The following is a 24,183-nucleotide window of genomic DNA, read 5'->3' on the forward strand; positions in this document are numbered from 1 at the left end:
ACAACCACACCATTGAGGGTTAAATGCACTTGGTGACAGGCGCAGCTTGCCCCTGATTTTGTATATGGCCAAAAAATGAACAGACTATTGCTGGTTAAATGCACTTGGTGTGACAGCTTCACCCTGATGTAGGCTTTAGCCAAAAAACAACCACACCATTGAGGGTTAAATGCACTTGGTCGCAGCTTGTGCTGGCGCACCACAAGACACAAAATGGCTGCCGATCACCCCAGAAAAATGTGACTGACAAACGGTCTGGGCAGCCTAAAAACAGTGAGCAATTGAGGATCAGCAGCTCAATGATCCACAGCTGCAGATCGATCAGTTAATCAAGTCCTTTGGAGGAGTTAATCTGCCTAATCTCGCCCTACTGTCGCAGCCGCAACCTCTCCCTACGCTAATCAGAGCAGAGTGACGGGCGGCGCTATGTGACTCCAGCTTAAATAGAGGCTGGGTCACATGGTGCTCTGGCCAATCACAGCCATGCCAATAGTAGGCATGGCTGTGATGGCCTCTTGGGGCAAGTAGTATGACGCTTGTTGATTGGCTGCTTTGCAGCCTTTCAAAAAGCGCCAAGAAAGCGTCACAAAAGCGCGAAGAAAGCGACGAACACCGAACCCGAACCCGGACTTTTACGAAAATGTCCGGGTTCGGGTCCGTGTCACGGACACCCCAAAATTCGGTACGAACCCGAACTATACAGTTCGAGTTCGCTCATCCCTAGTAATGACCCTTTAAGGGAAAGCAGAAATCCTAGTGGTTTGGGACATTTCACTTAATGTAGACATCTGGTCAGTACCTGCACCATGCATTAGAGCTGAAAGGTCATGGGCCAGCATTTTAGACACCGGTCTTAATAAAGCCTTGCACTGGCGTTGGACCCGCCGCAGTTATGTAGATGCGCCGGCCTGTACATAACTTTGCTTTATCCAGTGCCGCTTCTAAATGTAAGATAACTTCCTAGCTGTCTTACATTTACACCTTTTTCTACACCTAAAATAGGCGTAGAAAATGGTAAATGAGACCGGCCTGTCCCCTTCCACATCCACTTTTTTAGACATGGCGCGAGTGGGGAAAATTTGCAGACTTTTGGGCCACAATCAGCGCCAGAAATATGCCTAATATAGGCGTATTTCTGTTTAATATATGACCCCCATAGTGCTTACCCCTGTTTTTGAACACTATGATAGCACACGTAGCCATGTATAGAGGGTGAGCCAAAAGTGAGGAATCACCAAATATCTGTACAATGTTTAATGTTGGATTAATCACATCGCTAAGGCTACTTTCACACTAGCGTTAATATTTTCCGGTATTGAGATCCATCATACAAAAAGCACTTCCATTTTGTCCCCATCCATTGTCAATAGGGACACAACGTCTTCTCATACCAGAGAGCAAGCATGCTGCGGTTTGCTTTCCGTCCTGGGGACGGATCCGCTTTCTCTGACACAATCTGACACAATAGAAAACGAATGCGTCCTCTATTGACTTTCAATGGAGTTCATGACGGATCCCTCTTGGCTATGTTAAAGATAATACAACCGGATCCGTTCATAACTGATGCAGACGGTTGTATTATCAGTAGCAGAAGAGCTTTTGTTGAACCCTGCCGGATCCAGCAAAAACGCTAGTGTGAAAGTAGCCTAAAACAATATATTAGATTACTACTTGCTGGTCTATTGCTTGAAGCCGCCATCTTTAAAAAATTGCAATTGAAAATTAAAAGGAGGTCATTTTTGATGCTGTATTTTTGTTGATAGCAATGGGTGACATCTCTAATATCATGTCCTCAGCTTTTAACAGATGTCTGGGCCCTCCATATTAAATGAATGATGTGGCCAATACACATCTGTCAAAGTGAACAAAACTCTCGACAATCTTTTGCCATTTTATGTAAGAAATTCTAATCATTTGACTCTTTTTCTTCTGGTAACAAAACCACTTCTCATCATATCAGATATTTATCAGATGAGAACAGCAATGAGGGTAATCGTTTCCATTCGGCAAAAGTGCTTTCAGCTGAAGTTGTTTTTTTGAAGTTCAAACTTTTCCTTTTTTTTTTCTTACGGTGGAAAATATTTGAGAAATAGCTTCCATCATCGTCAATTTCTGTCATTTTTTTCTGATTTGCCCCTACTTTGGATGGCAACGGATCTCATTGCAAATCCAACCAGCCCATGTCTGTGTTAGGTATCGAAAGAAAAAAAATATAAACACCTTGGCCAAGCTAAAATCATAAATGGTGACAAAATTAAATTGGAAAAAGCACAAAAATGACTTGATGATCATGTCTATGGCAGACATAATGTTGTTGCCTGATCTCCCAGCTGCATCCTTCCCCTCCAATGGATACAAGGATCACTCATGTCAACCTTATGGAAGTTGTCTCCTCTCCATTGTCAGAACAGAAGTTCCATTGGTGCATTTTAATACATGTCACCAAAAACTGATCTGAATGTAGGTGTCATATTTAGGTTAATATAAAAATTATTGTATGTCATCTGAAAACAGCTCCTGCCCATATGTCAATTTCACATGACTAATGGATCACAACACCTGGACCTCCCAACGATCCACTGAACCAGACTTAGATCAACCTAGGATCCTGTGATGATCTAAGTCCAGTTCATTGAAACCATGGGAGGTCTGGGCGTCAATAACATATTCAGGCTTGTGCTACAGTATTTGCTACCCTGATCATGTTGATATTGAGCATATCCAAGAAGAAGAGGACTAACCTGAGCTGAGGCCACCTGTTCTCTTCATGGGCTTCTTCAAATGCACACTTAGGCTACTTTCACACTAGCATTTTTGATGGATCTGGCAGGGTTCAGCAAAAACGCTTCCGTTACTGATAATACAACCATCTGTATCCATTATGAATGGATCCGGTTGTATTATCTTTAACATAGCCAAGATGGATCAGTCATGAACTCCATTGAAAGTCAATGGGGGGCTTGCATTGTAGGTCATGACGGATCCGTCTTGCTCCGCATCCCATGACAGAAAGCAAACTTCAGCATGCTGTGGTTTGCTCTCCGGTATGAGAATGCAACCAAATGGAAAGGAATCCATTTTGAAGCATTCTGTTCTGTTCAGTTACATTTTGTCCCCATTGACAACGAATGAAGCTTTTTTTTCTTTTTTATATTAACGCTAGTGTGATAGTAGCCTTAGCTGTGGCTGTCTCGTCAGTGTGGCCTAGGATAGGGAGAAGCTGCAACACTTATCAGAGCACCGTGGATAATTGATAGTGGTGAAGGGGGTTGAACCTAAGAAGGACAAGCAGTAAGTTAGTTCAAGTTAAGAAGTAGCTAAGGTCACATTTTTTTAAGCATGTAGCGCCAATCTGAACCAGTAGTATGGTCCCAGTAGCCGTTCTTCAACAGTACAACACCAAGCCGCATGATGCTTGTGCTAGTATAGCCTTTAGCGTCTCTGGACTTGTCTCAAATCAAGCTTGACCAAGTGCATTTAGTGTGGCAGAACATTCCTCGGACAACCATTGATGCTCATGGATAGCATGCCTAGGCACGTAAATGTATTTCTGCACATGGCACTCATACTGAATAAGTCAAGAAGATGTTCTTAATATTTAGTTTCCATTTTCTATCATTTGTATATCATTACCATGTCTATCCATCTTGTGATTTCCATAACTCCGTGACTTTTCCTTCTTGGTGTTTTCAATTTCTATGTTAAAGTTATATTATATGTAGACGATCACCTTTCGAAAACTATCAAGACCTCATGTTCCATGTCAGCAGCAGCAAATAATATAAACTCAGAAACCACTGCACTTTCTTGGGGGATCACAAAAAGAAACCTCCTCTCCTTTAAATGGAAGACATTTAGCAATTACATGTGCAGTTCGTTTTCTTGTGTTGTGCCATGGCGACTGTGTGTTGACAAGTCTGGTCAACTCTCTCTTGGCCTGCCTGGTGCAATATAAATAATGTCTGCCTGTGTTTCTATTCCACCTACTCCTGTCCTCCAGATGATCAGCACCTCATAGCCGTCCTTAATTGACCCCTCTTTCACATGACAACCCCACCCTATGTTTATGTGTATCATAGACGTGGTCCATTCCGTTGTGTTTTTTGTTGTCCAGAGTAAACAGACTTTGTAACGTCACATAGACAAAAGCTGCTTTGTAATGGGTGAGAAAAAGTTCACAGCATTTTTTTTGACCTTCATTCCAAAAACTAAACAGACAAAATCAAAAAGAGGACACCTTAGGGCTCCAAGTTAAAGGTCTGGTCTAATGTGCTTATATCCTATGCAGGTACATGCAGATGCAGTCAAGCTAAACTTGATGGTTAATGTGTTAAGTAAAGAATGGCAAGAAAAAGAGAACTAATTTTTCAATGGATTTCAATGGCTTTTATCACAAGATAACCAAGATAACACTGTGACATGTGTTATCCGAGTCAAGTTTAGCTTGACTACATCTGTACTAATCTGGACCAGAATGGAGATATTGAACGTCTGGTCTAAGGTTTTTGTGTCCTATTCATCTACGTCCCAATCTGAGCTAGAATGGTAATACTGAATGTTTGGTCTAATGTGCTCATGTTCTGTGGAGGTACATCCCAGTCTACAGTAGAATGGTGATATTGAATATCTAGTCTATTATGTTCATGTCCTAAGCAATTACAACCCAATTTACTTACTAGGAATCCCAATCTATACTGGGCTATAGTGTTGATATTGAATATCTGCTCCTTTGTAGTCATGTCTTATGCAAGTGAATTCCAGTCTGGGTTAGACTGGTGATATTGAATGTCATGAACCAGCGGGTGTGAACCCACTATGCCACGTGTCCTACCTCCTCTAAGGGCGTTGTCTAAGTGAACCCCTCGATTTTCACAGTACCCCTGATGGTGAGGATAGACTTTCCCGAGGGGAACACCAGGTCGCTACCTCTCGAGGAGGATAGGCACACGAGGCAGCTTGTCCAGGTGGACCAGGAGGTACCAGAGAAAGGTACCAGAGGTACAGGCATTGTCAGCAGGCTTAGTCGTAACCAGGAGCAACAGTGCAGGACTGAAGGATGAGGCATAGGCGTAGTCAGACAGGCAATAGATTAGGGCAGGCGGCACAGGTACAGGTCAGGCAATCCGGATCAGCAACAGGAGAGTCAAGGCAAGCAGGCAGAGATCAAACAGGTAGCAGACTCTAGGAATACAAGTACGAGTCAGGAACACAAGCGGATATCAGGAACCTTAGCAGGACACAAGGACCTTGACACTGAGGCATCTGGTAAGGGGGCTGAGCCATTTATATATGTGCAGGAGGGCTAGGATTGGTGAGTGAGGTCACATGACCTAACCCATAAATCACAGGAAGTGACGCGCGCTGACTTTTAAGGAAGTGCTGCAGGAAACAAACAACAAGCATGCTGTGGCCAGGGCTGAGAGCAAACTGTGGAGAGGATCCCAGAACAACAGTACCTACACAGACAGAGGCCAGGACTGCAGCTGTGAATGGAAAGCACTAGCAGCAGATCACCGCTGAACATGATGCCCGGGACCGCGGTGGTAAGCAGGGGAACAGCGGCGCACAGCAGCCGCTGTTACATCGACAATCTGGTCCAGGGTTGCCAACTGGCTAGAAATTTATGGACAGTCTATAAAAATAAGCAACCTGTGTCCGTAAAAGAATTATGTTTTAAGGCTGGTAGCACTTGATTAGAATATTTCATTAGTAATTATCATAATTTTACAGCTCACAGTAAATGCTGGTACATTATCATCAGTATATTGAGCTATTGAACTATTCATAAGTATTACTTAAAATTTTTGTCATTCATTATGGTTTTTTCACCATGGTCCATGGTTTTGGGACAAGTTGTCCTGGTGGTCATGTCCTGCAATAGACCATAGGAGACCAGATGGATGACTTGCCTTGAGTCTACTTAGTAAAGAACAACTATAAGGTTAGATGATACAGTTTTATACTAAGTAATTCATTGTTTCTTTAGATACTTTATTAACACACAGTTCTTCTTAGTTCAGTATTCAAAGCACCTTTTTGATGTTCATGTAATAAAATTTTACCCTTTACGATCTGGACACTGTTGACAAAAAACTTTGTTAACAGCTCATTGCAATCTCCTCATAAATACATTGCTCTAGGATGTTTGAGGAATGTTGAGAGTTTGTTATAAAGAAGACACTTTGGTCGTAATCTTGTTTTGAATCCTACCCAAGACCACCCAAACAATTTGTCTTAGCAAATCAGGCTTGCTTTTAGCTATGCAATATGAATTGCTTTTCTTTGGCGTATAACAATGTCCAGGTCTCTCGTTAGGATGACATCGTTCTGATCCTGAAGGACTAGTTTAAACATAATTGCATCTCTTTTCCAGGATGGAGAGACATCTTTAAGTGATTACACACGGATTAGGGTGTGTTGAAGAATTTTTAATAAAAACGATAATGCATCAATATGGAGTTAAGTCTAGTTGACACATAAAAAAGGCCATTTAAAAAGATTTGTCTAAACTAATAAAAAAGTCTTTGTAGGTGTTAAGCCTCAGTTTAAATTACATTTAAAATGTTAGGTTCACCTCTGACATTCATACTTCTTTTGGTTGTCAACTTTAAAAATTATTTATTCAGTTTATATATGGATAAAACTAAGCAACTAACTTTACAGCTCGACTTATGGCACACAGATGGGAGGGGCTGACAACATGTTGACAGGCACACCTCTTAAAAGTATTTTTCAGTTTGCATCCACATCCTTTAAAATAATCATTTATGGAGGTAGCTGTAATTTTGTAATATAGGACTTTTACCTTTATTACTCTTATCTGTGCTGTGGTCACATGGCCATGTCCATGTAGCTCTTTCCTATTTCCTATGTTATTTACATGGGCGGGGCATTGCTAGAGGAGTGCCTATGTAACCAGCTGGGTGGGAGGAGCTATAAACTAGCTGGGCGTTGTTAGGGGCAGTGATAGGGGAGTATCTATGCAACTAGCTTGGTGGGAGGAGCTATAAACTAGCTGGATGTTGTTAGGTGTCACGGCCTATGGTGTACGCTGTGACACTGTTGCCACACTTGCAGTTGCCAGCGGCAACATGTTGCTGTGAGCACACGCAGTGGCAGTGTCTCGGCCTTCTGGGTAATTGCCGTGACATGATTGTCACGCCTGCTGTTGCCGGTGGTAACGTGTGTTTGCTTGTGTGGCCACTTCCCCTTTAAGTGGCTTCCTTCCCCTGTCTGGTGTTGGAAGGGTTAACTCCCTTCCTAGGGTTTTGTGAACACTGGGTTTGTGTGGGTGTGGCTGCTTGGGCTATTTAGTCTCTGCTGGAAGCAGCCTGTAGCAGATTGTTCCTCCAGGCTTGGTGTGTGCTGTGTGTGCTGGTGGTTCACCGCTCCTGGCTTTACCATCTTTCCAGTGAAGGCCACCCTTGTGGTCATAGATGTTCTTATGGTGTCTCACGTTATTGCAGCTATGGTGTCCTGGGTTTCTATGTGGTTTGTGGTGTGTGCTGTGTCCTTTTATGTTGGTGTGGACATCTGCACTTGTGCACGGGTTCCAGTCAGTGTGTTTGTGGCAGGTAAGTGTGTTATGGGTGTCACTTACCTGCCATCTCCATATGCTGTATGTGTTCCCCTCTTCTTACAGCCTGGCCTTAGATAGAGAGTCCTGTTTCCTTCATTACTGGGATGAACAGGTCATCTCTCCCCTGCTCCTAAGTGAGAGATTTCCAGGGCGACTCAGAATATTAGGTATCCAGGGTCTGAGCCGCCCCACCATCGGGGTCTGCTCATACGGTGAGGAGTCAGGGAGAGGATTAGGGATGTTGTAGGAGGTGACATGCTCCCTTATTACTCCTTTTTGGCCTGGCTGATCCCCTTTACCCTTTGACACCACACGGTGGGGGGTTTCCCCCACTCCCCGCCATGACATTAGGGCAGTGATAGGGGAATGTCTATGTAACTAGCTGAGTCGGAGGAGCTATAAACTAGCTGGCCATTGTTGGGGGCAGTGATAGGGGAGTGTCTATGTAACTAGCTGGGTGGGAGGAGCTAAAAACTAGCTGGACGTTGTTAGGGGTCGTTATAGGGGAGTGTCTATGTAACTAGCTGGGTGGGAGGAGCTATAAACCAGCTGTGGCAGAGGAAGGAGAAGTGGATCATGGGTTTGGCTGGATACAGCAACAGGAAGTGCTACATACAGAATGGAAACAAACCAGAGGATTGGTTTACATGGGTCAGGAGAGTCCAGATTGAAAAAAAAAAAGCATGTGGAAGATATACAGTCGTGGCCAAAAGTTTAGAGAATTACATAAATATTGGAAATTGGAAAAGTTGCTGCTTAAGTTTTTATAATAGCAATTTGCATATACTCCAGAATGTTATGAAGAGTGATCAGATGAATTGCATAGTCTTTCTTTGCCATGAAAATGAACTTAATCCCAAAAAACCTTTCCACTGCATTTCATTGCTGTCATTAAAGGACCTGCTGAGATCATTTCAGTAATCGTCTTGTTAACTCAGATGAGAATGTTGACGAGCACAAGGCTGGAGATCATTATGTCAGGCTGATTGGGTTAAAATGGCAGACTTGACCTGTTAAAAGGAGGGTGATGCCTGAAATCATTGTTATTCCATCGTTAACCATGGTGACCTGCAAAGAAACGCGTGCAGCCATCATTGCATTGCATAAAAATGGCTTCACAGGCAAGGATATTGTGGCTACTAAGATTGCACCTCAATCAACAATTTATAGGATCATCAAGATTCAAGAACTTCAAGGAAAGAGGTTCAATTCGTGCAATTCTTGTTAAGAAGGCTTCAGGGCGTCCAAGAAAGTCTAGCAAGTGCCAGGATCGTCTCCTAAAGAGGATTCAGCTGCAGGATCGGAGTGCCACCAGTGCAGAGCTTGCTCAGGAATGGCAGCAGGCAGGTGTGAGTGCATCTGCATGCACAGTGAGGCGAAGACTTTTGGAAGATGGCCTTGTGTCAAGAAGGGCAGCAAAGAACCACTTCTCTCCAAAAAAAACATCAGGGACAGATTGATCTTCTGCAGAAAATATGGTGAATGGACTGCTGAGGACTGGGGCAAGGATCAGGAAAAAGGCTTGTCCGGAGAAGAAAAGGTGAGCACTACCATCAGTCCTGTGCCATGCCAACAGTAAAGCATCCTGAGACCATTCATGTGTGGGGTTGCTTCTCATCCAAGGGAGTGGGCTCACTCACAATTTTGCCCAAAAACACAGCCATGAATAAAGAATGGTACCAAAACACCCTCCAACAGCAACTTCTTCCAACAATCTAACAACAGTTTGGTGAAGAACAATGCATTTTCTAGCACGATGGAGCACCGTGCCATAAGGCAAAAGTGATAACTAAGTGGCTCGGGGACCAAAACGTTGACATTTTGGGTCCATGGCCTGGAAACTCCCCAGATCTTAATCCCATAGAGAACTTGTGGTCAATCCTCAAGAGGAGGCTGGACAAACAAAAACCCACTAATTCTGACAAAATCCAAGAAGTGATTAAGAAAGAATGGGTTGCTATCAGTCAGGAATTGGCCCAGAAGTTGATTGAGAGCATGCGCAGTCGGATTGCAGAGGTCCTGAAAAAGAAGGGCCAACACTGCAAATACCGACTCTGCATAAATGTCCTGTGATTGTCGATAAAAGCCTTTGAAACGTATGAAGTGCGTGTAATTATATTTCACTACATCACAGAAACAACTGAAACAAAGATCTAAAAGCAGTTCAGCAGCAAACTTTGTGAAAACTAATATTTGTGTCATTCTCAAAACTTTTGGCCACGACTGTACATGAGGTAAGCAACTACATTACCATAGTAATTCCAGAAACCCCTTTAATTCAATTTTGTAGTGGAGTCTGTGAGATCTAGGTTTCCATATATAAGGTTAATCTGCAGTGGTGTAAATACTGCATATACAGAATTGTAGCTAGACGTTCCTTCACCTGGGGCATAGATTCCGTTTGCTACCTTAGCCCTAGACTTGTCGACTATATAGATAGATAGATTTTTTTTTTGTAAGAACTTGCATTCCCCAATAAATATTTTGGGCCAGTTTTTGTTAGCGCTCTGCATACTGTCAGCACTGATTGGATAGTATAGAGAAACGTCCCACTGACAAGGAGAATGGTAACGTACAGTTGTCAATTTGTTCGCAGATTTCCAGAAGAATAGCAGAGAAATTGCACATTGCAGGATTTTAAGAAAAGATGCTCTTTAAATAATTGTACCTCTTCAGGGGGACTGGGAGATGTTATTTTTTCTACAGCTGGTTACCATGCAAAGCCTTGTGTGAGGAATATACTTTCAACAAAATAAAGTGGTATATAAAGCTCTGTGCAGACTCTGAACAAGAAGGGAATTCTTGAGCTCACTAGCTATGAACATCGTGAATGTAGTTGTCGGATAATGCTCTGTATCATTCACTAGTGTTGGACTTGGGGTTCCTTGGGTCCACCAGAGAAAATTATTCTCCGGGTTTGACCTTTATATAATCTATAAAGTCTAGTATGTTTTGAATCAAAGAAATAGACCCTGGAGGCAAGAGATTGGTTCCAAGGTTAGCACCAATATTTTTTTTTTCTATTAGACCTTTGGGGCCCACTATAGTGTCAGAGCCTGGGTCCACCAGAGGATCCTCTGGTACTTTGGCAGGCCAGTCTGGTCCTGTGTATAACAATGCACATCACTACTGACACTTTACACCAATGTTCCCCAACCTGTGAATCTCCAGCTGTTGCAGAATACAAATCCAATCATGCCCTGACAGTCCTGATAGGGTCACTTTGCTTTAGACCATGAATTCCCTCTGCGTTACTCGACACCTCCATAAATGAACAGGTCCACCCCCTGCCAATGAAGAGTTAACTTAGTTACTGTCTAGTTATATAGTGAGTAGAGAACCACAAGGAACTGAAGATTTAGGCACAGACATTAAGTCCATTTACATATTATAAGGTGCGAGAAACCATTTTTATTATGTCTTTATTAAAGGCAGCACCACCTTAAATCTTTTTTTTATGGAAAAACCAAGCTGAAGCAGTCTGCCAAGAATGGTATGTTAAGCTTAGAGCGGCCAGTAAATTTGACCTAAATCAGGCAGACGTACAAAGTAAACAGAGAATAAAATGGGAATGTGGATGTGAAAATGCACCGTTCTGTAAAGCTTCCCATTTTTGGTGGTAAAGTCCAACATTCCTGGACCTCACTCCTCATGTGCCACTTACCGTAAATGTCATTCTCTGCCCTTGCAGAGCCTGTGTCTTCTCGGTGACACAAACAGATTCAGCTCAGGTTTTATGCCTGCAGTTGACTATCATATAGAGAATAGTAGAGCAGTTCCTAAACAGGTGAGTCTTCATAACAGTTCTTCTTCTGTAGTAGGTTTTTCCTCCAATGGAAGGCTCCGATGTCTAGGCATACAGTGGTGCATGTTGCCAGAGGTGGACTTTACCACCACAGAAACTAAGCAAACGTTTTGGGCACCAGAGATCAGGGGGCTCCCTGCTGTCTACAAATGGTTGGCTGAAAAACTGACTAAAGGGGTAGACCTTCTGCCTGAGCAGCAGGTTCAACTGCACTGCTCAGCTGAGATTGGGGATTATCAGGCCGACGGGTGCAGAGCTTAATGATACAATGGGGGCCGGTAAGACATAACTTTACTTGGAGACCCAGAAATGCCAAATCTGCCCATTGACTGAAATTGTAAAAAATAAAATAAATACAATGTACATTTTTTGTTGTTGTGGCACACTGTTTCCTATACAATTGAGCAAAGATATGCTGATGCATACCACTCCTTCTATCCTCCGTCAGGTAAATGGAGCCTTTTTGATATGTTTAATGTAGGTCCTAGTCAATGGAATGGCTGGCCGTATTCTTCTCCGTTAAAGCAAAGATACAATTTTAGACAACTCTAAACGCCTCCACCTTCTTTTACCCAAAGGCGACAATTTCAGACTGTGGAACTTTTTATGGATAATTTGCACCCAGCAGTCTCCAAGTTATTAAATACCTTTAGATGATTTTTCCACCCAAATCCATAAAAGTGTACAACATCAAGAGGACTAAAACAATGGCCTGTACAATTTATATGTCCACATTTTAACTACAGTTTGGAAATTTCTAAAAATACGGGTTGGAGAAATACATGCACTATCCAAAAGGACCATTAAATATCCCCTATGGCTACCTCAACCTTCTTCGTGGTAAATATCTGACAACGGTCCAGGAAAATATAATGGCAATGTTACGGTAATGGCAATTGAATGTATTCTATAAAATATTAATAGAAAATCTCCAGGTTTGCGAGAGGATAATGTATACCTCGGGATGAAAGAGAACACCTTTCAGCAATTTCAGTCCTGAACGTTCTAGTATTGTTGCATACCACTTCTTTAAATATTGGATGTGCCAAACCAAGTGTGTGGTTCTGGTCCTACAAGAGAATTGTGTGTGTCTCTTAAGTTTGCATGCACACAAATACTCCATCTGATTCTTACCCAAGCTGTAGTTATAAGTGGAAAAATGAGAAGTAGTAGAAACCTTTATTATCCTTCTCTAGAAGGTCTCAGTGGGACCGTTTCTTCTTGTGGAGAGTGCCGAAGCTGGCATAGGGAATCTTATTGGTCAAGTAGTGGGGTAAAGTATATGCAGATTAGCTCACTTCCAAGGTAAAGAAAGCAGTCTGTGTAGTGCTACCTATTGGAGGTACCTAAGCTATGATCAATGTATGACCTTTAAATAGGCCTTGCAATATAACTAAGGATATCAGCCAGCCATAGAGCCTCCTCCAAAATGAATCCCATCCTCAGACATCGGTTTTAGGGTTTTTGCTCCTCATCAGTACAGACCAGGGTGCTTGGGGGCTTCATGAGAGGTTTTTGTTTAGTCTCGTGATGAATATTTCTTATTGTGGAGAAAGCCAAACCTGGAATAGGTAGTCTACGACTTCTCACGCAGCCTATAAAGCACCCTGCTCTGTACTGATCAGACACTGACTATAAAGTAGATACCTTCAATAGGTGGCACTACAGAGACAGCTTCTATCTGCATATCCTTTTTACCAAGGAACATTGAATAGTCTGTAGGACTCTCTACTCTAGCTTAGCACCTCCGTGAAAGGTCTCTCACCTAGCCAACTAAGTACCCTGCTCTGTACTGATGAGGTGTAAAACCCTTGAGTTGGAAAACCCCATGAGAAACCTGGCTCCCTTATGACACTTTGCCTTTTCATATCTTCTAAACCTTGTACAAAGTTGCCGTCCAATGTCTTTCAGAGTTCGTTAGTGAACAACCACTGAGTAGACCATAGAGATCATTAACATATTTTACAGGAGCTATAAGAACACAATGGCTCCGATACTTTTATATCAGTATGTCACTGGGTCAAAAAGCTGGGTTTACACAGGTGATGCAGCGGCCGATTGTCCACTATCCGCCGAGTGCGAACAGTCCACTGCTCGTTAAGTGAAGGAGACCACACATTTACATACAGGGATCTTCACTGTATGTGGACAGGAGATCACTGTTGCAATCCCTCATCCTCATCCAGAATCATGGCTTCTGAGCAGCAGATCGTTGTTTAGACCACACAATCGGCTGGCCAGAAGCCATTATCAGTGGTACCTGCACAAGCAACAGGATCACCCGATGAACGAGCGTTTTGCTTGTTTATCAGGCGATCAGCGACACATTCAGATGGGCGGATTGTCAGGAACTACTGTTTGCAAGAACTGTAGTTCCCGATAATCTGCCCGATAATTGGTGCGTCTAACTCTTGTAATCTCTTTTTCCATTCACTCTCAATCTAACTCTTGGAAGGTTTTCCAATTCCGTAGAACGTTGTATTTTGCTTTGGCCATTGCATGCAGCGATAGGCACAGAGCAGAACTTACAAACCACAGAACTTACCCAATAATTCAACGAAACATGCACTATTCATGTCACATAAAGAGGCACATAGAAACCGTGGACCACCCTGTTTGTAAAAGTTATTTTTCCAGCAAATGTGAGTAAATTGAAGGTTTGGCCAGAAAATTTATACAGAGGACATTTGGCGGCAAGAATATAAATGCAGGTTAACTGATACCTAGCCGAAAACCCAATACAGTTTAATTCTGGCCATGATTGACTTTCCAGTAAAGAGTGAGACGTACCCTGTTAAGTTTTATATACATTTCTCCACTAATAATATTTAATTGGTTCCCTGTAAATTTATTGCACAGAACAATATACCATACAAATGTACCATTTAAGGTTGCAATGGGCAATCATTTATTAAAGGGAAAACTTACCCCATTCATAAGTGTTTATTTCCTCTTCATTTCGAAACCAATGTTGAGTGAAATTTATAGATGTGATGTAAAACTCAAATTTCTAGGAGAAAAATGTTTCTAATGGGAAATTTATGATGGAGAATTAGAAAAAATAAACCTTATCAATTCTAAACTTGGAATCATTGAGGAGCAAAGAGGAAAAAGTGACCAAGGATGAAATGTCTAAAGACATGGACAGGATCAGGACATTGTGGAGTAGCTTCAACTTTGCAGCACTGTAAAAGGATTTCAGAAATTTAAGTTACAATATACCCACAGGATCGCCATCAGACGAGGGAATGGGCTCCCATGACCCCTATTTCACCAGGGCAGATGACCACTGGTCATGGAGAATAAATGAAGAGGCAGCTGCACATCCATGTGACTCTGCATTCAAAACAATATTTAGCACCTACCCACAAGGAATATTTAGCAAATACGAACTGTTAGGAACCCCACGATCACTAGAATAGTGGTTGTGAGTCCTCCATTCCTCCTCACTGCAGGACCACGGTAAGGAGGTGTTTGATTACTGTACATCTGAGGAAAGCTCTCTCCATTGACCCCAGTGCTCAGCTGTTTATGTCTGCCCTCTAGCTATTGAATGGAGTGGCAGGGCGTATGCATGACCACTGCTTGAAAGTTCAAACCTCCCTACAGTGGTCATGTATTGAATAAGAACAGGAGTTTCGGGAACTCCACCAGACATTTATTAAGGTGCTTTGAAGGACAGTCCCTTCAATGACAATATTTCATGTTGAATCCCCCGGCACCTGTGGCACTACCAGTCAATTATTTGATGTAGAATATTCTGGTAAATGGTAATCGTTAAACATCAGATATCAAGGTTAAACATTTCTGAGAAGGTCCATCATTTGCTTTTGAAATGCCTCTCTGTATTCATAGTTCAGTCCTTCCAGGGATGGTTCTTATTATTTCTGGCATGTCTTTGTTGGCGTCTTATTTTTTTATATGATTGTATGAGTAATATATATACTGACAGTTGTGTTGGTTATGTGTGCGCTTTGAAGAGTACACATCTGCTACTTGTCGTGCTATTGGGTGCTTACTTGTAGCACTTTATAGCTGTGTGTATTCAATGTGCATACAATACTACTTCTGGCCTCTTTGTTCTTCAGCCGCCTCAATATCATATGGATTCTACGCAATACCCCGTTACTCTTTACTCATCTGTCCATGTATAATAGTAACATAGTATATAAGGCCAAAAAAATACATCCAGTTCGGCCTGTTATCCTGCAAGTTGATCCAGAGGAAGGGAAAAAAAAAACTGTGAAGTAGAATCCAATTTTCCCCACTTAAGGGGGAAAAGATTCCTTCCCGACTCCATTTAGGCAATCAGAATAACTCCCTGGATCAGGTCCTGCACCCTTGCTCCATTCAGCTAGCTTCCAGTCCCTGACTTATTCCAGGATATGGACAGGATTGCGTGCACTGCTGCAGCCAATGACTGGCGTCAGCAGTGCTGTGTCTCCAAGCAGAATATCACTGCTGGGTCATGTATGTGGGTAATTAATTTTATTGATCACTGCTGGGTCATGATGATGTTGGGATTTAATCTCATTGTCCATGGTAGAGCAACTCAGAGAACTATAGCAGCACAAGAAAAGTCTTGGAGAGTAGAGGGAGAGAAGGCTTGGACTGGCCCACAGGGGAACAGGTGAATCCCCTGGTAGGCCCATGCACAAAGGTGGGCCCCCAGTTCCTCATCCCCTGCACATAACACAGACGACTGACACAGAAGACAACACATATAGATATGCAGTGTACAGAATTTCAAAAAACCCTGATACCTTATTTAACAAAACACACAGTTTATGTGGTTTATCAGGTGGCGGAGAAGACTTTTTAGCAATAGAGGCACGCCAACCAGTATTCTTTTTTCTCAAGGACCTGCCTTCTCAAAGTTGCTGCTGGAACCCCCATATTCAATCATCTTCCTGCTGTTGTGGTAGCTGGTAGTATTTGTTTTTTAGTTTTACAGTGGGCCCTTACAATAAATGTTACTGGTGGGCCCTAGGCACCCCAGTCCGTCACTAAGTGAGAGGTTCAGATCATGAAGTATGTTAGTTTGCATGGATGGACCGACGGGTGGCTAGCCATACATATCCACAAGAAAGATTGTTCTAAACAAGGCACTCTATTCTATTAACTGAAAATTCTATTGGAAAGAACCGAAAATGCAAAACAAGAATTACCGTATATACTTCTTGGAGGCACAGCAAATATTTCATCCCCTATTAACACATTTAAGGATTTTATTTAGAGACTATAAATATTTCATACCCCGCTCTGACCTTGCTGGAGAGAACTGAACATTGCTCCTCACACCTAGCCACCAAGAGCTGGATAAGATAGGCCAAAGTGCCTGTGTTTACAATATAGTCCCTGCTCTAGATAACCGAATTATCAGGGAGCAAATAGCTCTGACAGCTGGGCCTGTAGGTCTGCACAAGGCACTTTGCAACCTGTCACCAACTGTCCCTGAAAATCCATGATATCTGACCAGAGAATGTGTCTGTCACAAAGGTGAATGGAAAAAAGACACAGAAGATTGCTGTAATGCATCTAAGTGTTTTCATGTAAGCTCATGCATAACTTGAAGTTCCAGGGTGCAATGAAAAATCTGCAACAAGGCCCCAGCTATCGTGAGCCATTTATATTACAGGTGTCTGCTTCTGTGGCATGACCCTTGAGCCTCTTCAGGCACCAGTACCAATAAGCAGTGGCTGACTCTGCATGCCCTATAGTTATGTCCTTGAGGCTGGGTAAGGTTCTGTTCACACCAATGTTTGGGAGTAGGTTTAGAGACCATATCCGTCAAGCCTTTTGCCTATCAGAGACTGTAACAACCAAGCTGTGTGCCCATTAGAGACCATAACTGCCAAGCTGTGTGCCATTACTTGTAACTGCCAAGCTGATCACTTAGGTCTGGCAGTTGAAACCCTCAAAGGCTAGCTACTCTTGCTGGGGTAAGGTACATCTTTCCCTTGTATTGGCCTCTCTGCCCGTGCAGAATAAAGGCCATGGGTATATTACCAATCACTGTTCGGGATCATAGACTTTATTTAGGTTCATGAAATTAATTTCAAGAGTCAACTTTAATGGGTTTCTCCAGTTGCATTAATGAATTTTTTTTTATCTGCCAATAGTGCCCAAAATACTGCCCCAAATACTGCATATTTTTCCCTAATTACCTGTTTTGTCAGTGCTTTCCTTCCCCTGTTCTCAGCATCACTGCATCCTGGCAGGAAGTTTACATACAGAACTTCCTGTTTTAGGCAGATTCCTGTTGGGTTTTCTATCTAAACCCAGCTGTTTTTTCTGTAATGTTTCCTAGGGTTTCTCCACCTGCCACACTGTTCCCTCTGCACTATTCATGCCCCCTGCACCTCCCCTCTCTATGTCTTGTTGGACAGAAGCCAATGAAAACAGGAAGTTCTGAATGTATACATCCTGCCAGGATGCAGTGATGCTGAGAACAGGGAAACCAAAGTGTTGACATGAAAAACAGGTATTAGAGGCATAATATGCAGTGTTTGGGGTACTCTGGCCAGATAAAAAGGTTTACTGTGAAACTGGAGAACCCCTTTATGGGGTTCTCTAATTAACCAAGGTTCTGTAGGCTTCCTCTGGTCATACACTCTTAGGCATTGTACAATTCCCTAAGGTAAGGCATATAAACCATTTGTATGTATGAGAATTCTCATCTACTGTCTATGGCCAGCTTTATGCTTTAATTGCCACCTGCACCTTTCACAGCACTTGACGTTTATGCTCCTTTATACTACTCACATGTCATTTTGTATAAAAAGCAGCGGAATGCATGTTTATCCTTGGAGTCTGGACACAAAGAATAATAACCTGTAAAGAATTTTTATTATTTTTATTATTCCGTCTTCATAATTCACGGTTAGATTCTGCTTTATTCAGTAAGGATAATGGCAAGCCAGTAGCTAAAGTAGAAAATATCTCTTTGTAGCTAAAAACATACAAAGCCTTGAGCACTGAAAGAAAAGAATCATTGCATAAACATTAAATATAATAGTATAGAATAATTGTGTTGGCCATGTAAATACAAGAGATGAGAACATTAAGGATCTGTAGATGTTGCGGCCTGAACCTTATTCTAGTACATAATTCTACATGAATGTTTTTCTTAAAAAAGCTCTAAAGTTTTACTAAAAGCCCCATACACATAAGAGAAAAGTGAGCTGAACCCAACAATCAGAACCGGCCAACTATTGTATGTGCATAGGGGCCAATAGGTAATGCCGGAGGAAAGAAGGATCGGACATGTTGAATTTCAAAGCCGAGCCTATTGTTTTCAGACGAGATAAGTCATCTCCAGAGGTATCTATCAGCAGCTTTCTCCTTTTTCCATTGAAAACACATTCACACAGGATGTCGGACAACAGCACTGATAGATGGGCGCCTCAGGCTATATTTTTTAAACGTTGCTTTCAAAACATGTTACATGAATAAAGAGACTCTGTTGTATCCAGCGCTCCTCAGCCTGCTTCTTTGGGACGTTTTTCTGCTCTCATGAGAACAAAGGATTGGGCATGTTGCAATTCAACATGTCCGATCCTTCTTTCCTGCAACATCATCTACATCTATCATCTACATAACATAGTTGGCTGGTCCTGCTGAAATCAGTGGCTTCAGACAAATTTAAGCCTTGCATCAGTCTGAGTTCACATCAGTGTTCAGCCTTTCCGTTCTCCTGCTCCGTTATAGGAGCAGGAGAATGGAAAGGACAGATTTGGGCCCCATAGACTATACTTTCCGCCTGGAGGAAAATTTTGGAAGCGGAGACAAAAGTTGTGCGTGCAGGACTTTTGTCTCCACTTCAAAAATCTTTCTCTGAGCGGACACCTAACAGACCTCATTATAGTCTTTGGAGCCCGTAGGCTCCGTTCGGCTCAGTTATGTGCCGAATCTGTCCTTTCCGTTCTCCTGCTCCTATAATGGAGCAGGAGAACGGAAAGGCTGAATGCTGATGTGAACTCAGCCTTAGGATGGAAGTAAATACGGTAATAATTAGCAAGCAACTGCTCTGTCCCATACTTACTATCTTTGGATTGATGAGTTAATGAAACCAGATGCTTGGCATGTTTTAGTTTTTTTTTATTGAAGCCAAATCAGTTTATACTGTATTTCACTTTTTGCCACCAGCATAAAATAACTTCTGCTTTCCGTTTTTGCAGCACAACCACATTGCCTTCAAACACCAGAAACCTCAACGAGGAGCAAACCGCAGATTCCCTCACGTGGCTTTCCGACCAAGATGACCAGTCCGATGTGTACGTGGAGCTAATGAACGTTCAGAGCAACACAGCACCCACACGTGGCCTGGCTCTGTCTATCATCTTGCCTCTTCTGTTAACTGTATATTTGGCCACAGTCATGAGAACTGGATCCTGACAGTATACAGATCTGGAAAAACATGTTTTGGATATAATCTGGATGAACTTTCAATGAGAAGAAGAAAACAATAAAAACACAATCAATGCAAGCAAGTGAAAAATAATAGTGTTCTCGGGAGAGGAAGCAAAAATAAGTGTTGTGTACTTTGCTTTCTTACACCGTTTGTGCCTATAAACTATGAGGACCTCAACTTTTCTTAAGCTAGAGCCACGTTCATGAAAAGATGTCTTAGATATGTACTAGGAACCGGTCACGTTACTAGTGATTGCATCTTCATGGATGGTAGAACCACCACAAAATGGAGAACTTTGTCCTGGGACATAACCTTAAGCTCCTGAACCCCAACACATGATATGTAACATGGTCTCACAACTACCATTTCCAATCTGTATTGGTTTCTGGGACTAATGTGACTTACCTCCAAACTCCCTATAGTTATGTTCTTTCCTTCAAATTTTGATTATTAGGGGAGACTCCTTTAAATTTTGTAATTTATATAACCGTGTAAGGCTCGGTTGACACTAATGTTGTGGCTTCCCTTTCTATCTCTGGCTTATAATTGGGTCTACCAAGGTCCTTCGGTGGTTTCTTGTTGGTTTGATGAAATGAGTACAGCTACATGCCGCACTCGTTTTTCAATCAAATCTACTGAGACTGTCAACAAAGGCTCCCAATGCAGCCCTGTGATGTCAATTTGAATGGAAACTTAGTGAGTCCTTGCTATTTCAAACCAGTTCATCGGTCAACTGAACGGCCAATGAGAAGAAAAGACTTAGGGTATGGCCACACAATGCCGTTTTGGAAGCCAAAACCAGAAGTGAATAAAAAAAGAGGAGAAGTCGTATCTGTCCTTTATACTTTCTCTCCTTTGATCCACTCCTGATTTTAGCTTCTAAAACTGCATCAGGAAACCTGACCGTGTAGCCGTACCCTTAGGGCTCATGTACACAACCACATTTTGCATTTTTTGCGAATAGCACATGCAAAAAAAAGACGAACAGCACACAATGTCATCCCTGGGCTGTCCACATCTTTATGTCTGTTCCACGAATTATAGAACATGTCCTATTCTTGTCCGTATTGCGGATAAAAATAGTAATTTCTATTGAAGGGAGTGAGAAAAAAGTGGAGGGCACACAGAAGGTATCTGTATTTTGCAGATCTGTGGTTTTCTGAACGCGGTACAGGCACGGTCGTGTGCATAAGACCTTATAGGGTACATAAATTGGGCAGTGCCCAATCACTGAGGCCTCTTTGCCAGTACCAACTTTACTAACATGATATTACCCTTACAAGAAGACTCGTTAGAAGTCGAAGGGCCTTGAAGGATTATTTTTCTGTGTTTATGAGTGGCCACGAGAGATTGTTGAGAGGGTGGACTATATGAATCAAATACAATTTATATTTTTTCCTTCACTGACACTTTGAAAGCCAATTTTATAATCCAAAATAATCAACAGGTTATACTAGAGGCCTTATTTTAATTTGGCCAATCTACTGGCGAAGTAGATCCAACGCCTCTCCTGACATGTCATCAATATCAGACCAGTAGAGGTCCAGCACCCGACACCCTCACTAATCATCTGTTTCAGGCAGTTACCAGCACCGGAGACTACCGCATGCACTGTACGGAGCTAGAAGTAGACAGCACTGTTCAGTAAGTAGTGGCTGTAGTATTGCAGCTCAGCTCCTGTTCAAGTGAATGGGAGCCGAGCTGCAGTATGCCAATGTTGGAAATTAGACAGTGTCCAGAGCCTTCTGCTTCCACTTCGTACACTCTTTAGAACCCCTATCATACCCTTATTTTTTCCTGTAGATTGGAGGAACGGAGATGGGTGACAAGTAAAGAAAAGATTAAAGCATACCTTATAAAATATAGAAAATGATGCAGAATTAAAAAAACGGCTATATCAGTAAGTGCCATATAATCATGTTACACACACATTGGTCTACAGTGGCCAACCCCTTTAACCAAACTATATTTATTATGGACAAAAAAAAAGTTTTTTTTTGCTGAAATGATGTTGTCCATTCTGTTGTGTTTTGGCAAGTACCCAGGGGCGTAGCTATAGGGGTGCAGAGATAGCAGTCGCTACCTGGCCCAGGAGCCTGAGGGGGCCCAAAGACCCTTGTGCCGCATAAGAAGACACTGGTATTATAGAAAGTGCATGCTGGTTATGGGTACTTTCACACAGCGTTATTAGAATCCGGCAGGCAGTTCCGGCAACGGCAACCGTATACGAACGGATATCCTTGTTTTCCGGATCAGTTAGATGGATCCAGTGAAATACTCTGTCATCCAGTATCATCCAAAAAAAAACGGATCCGGTATTTCAATTTTTCCAAAGATCAAAAATGAAAATAGCTCCTCCTATGTCCCGGCGCAGACTGGAAACCCAGATTCGAAAATGCAGAAATTTCCACGACACTTGGTACCGGATCCAGCATTAATACATCTCTATAGAAATTAATGCCGGATCAGGCAAGTGTGGTATTGTTCAGGGATTTTGGCCGGAAAAAATACTGCAGCATGCTGCGTATTTTGTCCAGTCAAATACCGTAAAAGGGACGGAACGGAAGACATCCTGATGCATACTGATTGCTTTCCATTCAGAATGCACAAAACTGATGCTTTTTTTTCCCGGTATTGAGACCCTTTGCCGGATTTCAATACCTGAAAAGAATAACGCTAGTGTGAAAGTAGCCTAAGTTACACCTCTTGCCGGAGGGAGGGGGTTAGGTCAAGAATTTGGCATAGGGGTGTCGATTTTTGCCTCCGGCAGCACCAAGGCTATGTGCTTCCCTGCCCCTGGTCACAAAGCACTGTGAGGTGAGGGAAGGGGGGCCCAAGCTAAACTCTTGCACCAGGGCCCATGAGCCTTTAGCTACACCCCTGCAAGTACCATATAATTTTCTATAGTCCGCTCACACAAGCCCGATCTCACCATTCCACCATTCTGGACCATGACCATGCCATTTGTCACTGACTCCACCCACTTTGCGGAATTTCCTTCGAGTATTTTCAAAAAGATTAAACTTTGAATTGGGTCTCTTTTCACTTCTACAAAAAGAAATGCTGGATAAGATGGGAGTCTTGGTTTATAGTTACCCCACCTTTGCTTGTCACGAATCTTGTACGAAATCATATTTTTTCCCATGTAAAGTGTCTACATGAGGAATGACATAAAACCATAAGGCAAAGAAGGTTTTGGGGTCTATTGCCCAACAGAGAAAACAAGGTGCTTATTTCTGCTTCCAGAATTGGCATTTGGGACCTACCCCGAGCTCTGGGGGTCTGCCCCTAAAATGCTTCCAATACTGGGGTAAGGAAGTTTGAGGTACCCGGAATGGACCTGCATAAGAAGAGGCTCATTTTGATTTCAGTATGGGCCAAGTGTGTAATGAAAGTTTTCTGTCTGGTACTGATCACCAGGAATATGTTGGGACTACAGGACTGTTGTCAGTAAGGGCTCATGCGCATGGCCCTTGCCCGTCCTTTACGTGCATTGGGGTCCACAATTTGCGGTTCCCAATGCACGGGCACCTTCCGTGCTGTTTCCACAGACGGATCCAGACACATTCATGATCCGTCAGCACAGCAAAAACATAGAACAAGTGAATGGGTCCGCATCTGTGATGTGGTGCAAAAACTGCGGGGGCCCGTATATTGCAGACCAACTGTTTGCGGGCCACAATACGGGCACCAGCCAACACACGCTCATGTGCTTGAGCCCTAATGCAAAGACTCCTATGCTTGTTGACTTTCAAGGAGATATTATTGGAGGGCTAAAAAATGTAATCCAAAAAAGTCAAATAAAAAAAAAAAATATAATAAATAAATATCAACACAAATGTAAAAGATCAAAAAATGTACATCTAAAATATCATAACATGTAACATACATTTTAGTTCTCTCTGCCTGCAATACATTAAGACCTCATGCACACGGCCGTAGCCGCTTTTGCTGTCCGCAAATTGCGGATCCGCAGAACACGGATACCGACCGTGTGCATTCCGCATTTTGTCCTGCCCTCTGTAGAAATGTCCTATCCTTGTCTGCAAAACGAACAAGAATAGGACATGTTCAACTATTTTTGCAGGGTCGCTGAACGGACATATGGATGCAGACAACACACGGTGTGCTGTCCACATCTTTTGCGACCCCATTAAAATGAATGGGTCAACATCTGAACCGCAAAAAAGGCGGATCAGATGTGGAACAAAACCACAGTCGTGTGAATGAGCCCTAAAACTATTTTTGGTTGTATTTTTTTTTTTTTACTTTTCTTTTTTCAAATCGATTTGACGAACTTGTTTTTCCCAAGATTTTGCAAAGCAAAACACATTGGGGGGAGAGTTATCAAACTGGTGTCAAGCAACCAATGAGATTCCACCTTTC

At 42.5% G+C, this 24,183-nt stretch overlaps 1 protein-coding gene across 1 annotated transcript in view; it reads left to right on the forward strand.

Annotated features, from left to right (window-relative positions):
• Positions 1 to 22,331, forward strand: part of TRABD2B (TraB domain containing 2B) — a 267,881-nt gene extending 245,550 nt beyond the window's left edge. The window contains exon 7 of the mRNA XM_044302192.1: positions 19,565 to 22,331. Within this exon, the coding sequence (XP_044158127.1) occupies positions 19,565 to 19,781 (217 nt within the window). The 3' untranslated portion in view covers positions 19,782 to 22,331. The remainder of the gene's footprint in view (positions 1 to 19,564) is intronic.
• Positions 22,332 to 24,183: the final 1,852 nt, after the last annotated feature.

The sequence above is a fragment of the Bufo gargarizans genome, chromosome 7, assembly GCF_014858855.1.
Source record: "Bufo gargarizans isolate SCDJY-AF-19 chromosome 7, ASM1485885v1, whole genome shotgun sequence".
In the NCBI taxonomy this organism is placed as follows: domain Eukaryota; kingdom Metazoa; phylum Chordata; class Amphibia; order Anura; family Bufonidae; genus Bufo; species Bufo gargarizans.